Source organism: Cebus imitator, unplaced genomic scaffold (assembly GCF_001604975.1).
Source record: "Cebus imitator isolate Cc_AM_T3 unplaced genomic scaffold, Cebus_imitator-1.0 Scaffold576, whole genome shotgun sequence".
Classification (NCBI taxonomy): Eukaryota; Metazoa; Chordata; class Mammalia; order Primates; family Cebidae; genus Cebus; species Cebus imitator.
The window spans coordinates 180,468-184,614 of record NW_016107891.1 but is presented as its reverse complement, the minus strand read 5'-3'; the positions used below and the strand labels follow the sequence as shown (position 1 = coordinate 184,614).

General features: G+C 35.4%; 1 protein-coding gene across 2 annotated transcripts in view; it reads right to left on the bottom strand.

The window, feature by feature from the left end:
- Positions 1-4,147, bottom strand: part of BRCC3 (BRCA1/BRCA2-containing complex subunit 3) — a 69,161-nt gene that overhangs the window by 22,082 nt on the left and 42,932 nt on the right. The window contains exon 8 of one of the 2 annotated variants that reach the window (XM_017516219.2): positions 2,983-3,057. The exons of the other annotated variant lie outside the window; for it this stretch is intronic. Within the exon in view, the coding sequence (XP_017371708.1) occupies positions 2,983-3,057 (75 nt within the window). The remainder of the gene's footprint in view (positions 1-2,982; positions 3,058-4,147) is intronic. 2 annotated transcript variants of the gene reach the window in all.

Sequence of the window (4,147 nt, the reverse complement as noted above, 5' to 3'; positions counted from 1 at the left end):
CGTCTCAAAAAAAAAAAAAAAAAAATTAAACACATGTCTACTGTATGTTCAGCCAGTGCCATCCTAGGTATTTCCCCAAGGAAAGAAAAGGCATATATCCATACCAAAACCAATATGCAAATGTTCTAAGCACTTTTATTTGTAATAGACAAAAACTATAAATAACTCAAATATCCATCAACAGGTGAATGGATAAACATATTGTGGTAATATGTATACAATTTAATATTATTCTGTAATAAAAGGGGCAAACTATTGATACATGCTACAACATGGCTGAATCTCAGAATAATTATGGTGTATGAAAGGAGACAGACAAAAAGTACATACTCTATGATTCCATATGCAAAAATTTCTAGAAAATGAAGACCAATCTCTAGTAAGAGTAGACCAGGGTTTTCTGTAGTTGGAGAAGTGATAGGGTGTGATGGAAGGGAAGAATTACAAAGAGGCACAAGGCAATGTTTGAAGGTGACAGAAATTTTCACCATCTGGATTATAGCAGTGGTTTCACAGGTGTATAAATATTAAAACTTATTGACAAATTGTATATTTTAAACATGTGCAATTTATCATGTCAATTGTACCTCAATAAAGCTATCTTAAAAAAAAAAAAAAAAGGAACTAAGGCTCCTTGGAGAAATAATGAATCCAGGCCGGGTAGAGGAAAAAATGAGACAAACCTGGAACATATACTTGTGCTAGAAAATCAGGTAGTACTCAAAGAAAGATGGGAGTAGGTCAAAAGAACTTCCACTAGCCAATTCTGAAACGATGGGTGCCTCAAAATAACTAATGATAGTAATGGATTAAAACCCATTGAATAAAATAAGAATCCAGGTGTTCACATTAGTATAAATAAATAAGTGAACAAATAATCAGAAGAGAAAACTCTTTCTTAAAGTAGAACACCAACTAGTAAATGTTGAAGGAATGATGGAATTAGACATGTGACAAACATCTTAGTAATAAGTAATTTAGGAAATACGAATTGATGAACGCTAAAACTCCCTACAAGATAACACTCATTCCATCGTAACTGTGGGGGATTGGTTCCAGGACCTCCCACAGACACCAAATGATGTTCAAGTCCCTGATATAAAAGGGTGCAGTATTTGCATGTAACCTCATCCTCCTGTATACTTTAAATTCTCTCTAGATTACTTAGCATCTCTAGATTATTTACAATACCTCATACAGACTGGGTGCACTGGCTCATGCCTGTAGTCCCAGCACTTTGGGAGGCTGAGATGGGTAGATCACTTCAGCCCAGGAGTTTGAGACCAGCCTGGGCAACGTGGTAAAACCCCACCTCTACAAAAAAATACACACACAAAAAAAAATAGCCAGGTATGGTGGCACATGCCTGTAGTCCCAGCTACTTGGGAGGTTGACAAGGGAGGATTACTTGAGCCCTGGAGGTCAAGGCTGCTGTAAGCCATGATCACACCACTGCACTCTAGCCTGGGTGACAAAGTAAGACCCTGTCTCAAAAAAAATTATTATTATAGTGTATTGTGTAGGGAATAATGACTAAAAAAAAGTCTCTACATGATCAGCATTTATGCAGCTTTTTTCCCAAATATTTTTATTCCAGGTTGGTTGAATCAATGGACACAGAATCCATGAATATGGAAGGCCAACTGTTTATTAATATCAAAGAGAATAATTAACTTTACAGTGGAAAAACCTATCGGGCACTACCTTAAGCACATGGTCAAAGGTAAAATCACCAGTAATGGAACAAATTGACATCATGTGCCTCCTTATACAAATCATCAAAAGAACCAACATAACTTCAGTGGCGTTCTTGCCAAAAGTACATAATCTACATCTAATCATGATAAAACATGAAGAAATGCAAAATGAAGGGCATTTTTCAAAATAACTGGCCTTTAATAGTCTTCAAAACTGTTTAGGTCACAAAAGACACAGGAGCTGTTTGAAATCATAGGAGACTAAATAGCCAAGACAATCACATGCAATATGTGAACCTGGAATAAAGGTTTTTTTCTTCTGTTATAAGGATGTAATTAGAAAAATTGGTGATAACATTTGAATACTATCTATGGATTAGATAATAATGCTGTATGGATTTTAATTTCCTAATACTGACAATTATATTCTGGTTATTTAAGAAATGCCTAAGGAAATGCCTACTGAAGAGGCATCATGTGTGCAACTTACTCTCAAATGGTACAGGAAAAAAAATCCATACTATAAAGAGAAAAAATGACAATAGAAATGCGAAAAAACACTGACATTTGGGAAATCTGGGTGAGGCATATACAGGAATCCTTAATACTATTCTTACAACTTTACTGTAAATCTAATATTATTTCAAAACAGAATATTTAATAAAATAATAACTTTAAAAATTGATTTAGTAAGGACAATTCCTAAATCAGAAAAATCACAACAGAAAACTCAATCAGTGCCAGTGACAGGAAAGGGAAAAAATTTAAAAGCATAGCAAACAGAAACCAAAAAAGATAATGGCAGGAATATTGCCACATATATCAGCAATGGTAATAAAATGAATGTATGACGTTCCCCTATTAAGAGACGAATGTTCTAATTGTTTAAAACCAAAACACTCAAGATCTTGCTATATTTTATAAGAGGCATGCCTAAAAAAAATAACTGAGGAAGGTCAAAAATAAAAGAATGGAACAAGTTTTAACAGGCAAACAAATGCTAACAAGAACTATAATACACAACAGGCAGCGGCAGATTGCCAGCTGCCTGTTCCAAATGTGCATTCTCACCTTTCTCCTTGATAACAGAATGTCCATGTTTAGCAAAGACAGAGCTACGTGAAGAAAAAGACTAGATTTCCTAGTCTCCTTGGTAGCTTAGGTATGGCCACTTGACTGAGTTCTGCCAGTGAGATAGAAGTGGAATTGCTTTCTGGGACTTCTGGGAAGGTCATTTATTGGAAGTCAGTTGAGCTGGGGGACAGGCCCCTTTATGCCTTCCTACCTTTCCTCTTCCTTCTGGCCCTCAATGGAGATGTGCTTGCTGGAGCTCCAGAAGTCTCGTGGACCATGAAGGGACCTTAGGATGGAAACCATATACCAAGATGGTGAAGCAGAAGAGAGGAGCCTGGGTCTCTGAAGACACTGCAGAGCCCAGAGATCAATCTTCAGACTTCTTTTACTCCGCACAAAAAATGTTTCTTGTTTAAACTAATTTTATTTCTAATTTAAATTTTTTTCTAATATATGCTGCTGAATCTAATCCTGACCAGAACAATAATATTCTTAGAAAGAATTCAAGGCATAAATAAAAAATAAATAGGATAAAGAGGACTATTTCATACCGTATGAAGGAAAAACAGCAGAGAAGTTTAATAGCTATGACCTGTCAACACTCTGCTATTAAAAAAAAAACAGCTTCAAAGGACACTAAAATATGAAAGTGGACAAATTTAGTTGTGATAAGAAGTTTATACACATCTCTCTCAGATATTGATAATCAAAACCACAATGAAGGATATAAGGATCGGTATAACACATCTTAAGCTTATTCTAACAGGGATATAAGGAACCTGTATCCAAGAGAAAATATGCATATTTCCAACCCAAATGAAAAAGCTGTGAAAATTGACTACGATTTAAGTCAGGGATCAGCAAACTCTTGAAGTAAAGACCAGATAGTAAATATTTTAAGCTGTGTGGGCCACAGGGTCTCTATTACAACACTCAGCTCTACAATCATAGCTGGAAAGGAGTCATAGACGATATGTAAATAAATGGATGTAGCTATGCTCCAATAAAACTTGATTTACAACTATAGGCCCCAGGCCAACCTGGCCTACAGGCTATAGTTTGTGGACCCCTGTTCTAGGTAACAAAGGAAATATTTTAAAAATCCATAAGGCTGATATTACACAGGCCACAATCAATCAGTTACCATAATGTAGTGTTAAAAATTAACATACTAGTCCCTCCCTCAAATCTAAACAACAGGAAATTTCAAAATTTTAATTTTTAAATGCACTTCTAAATAACCCTTGGGTTGAAGAGAAATAAAAATGGAAAGTACAAATGATTTATAAGTAAACAAACAAAAAACATCGGAACTACTGTACTATATATACATCAAAACCTGTGGGGCCAAACTGAAGAGGAAAATGTATGACCTC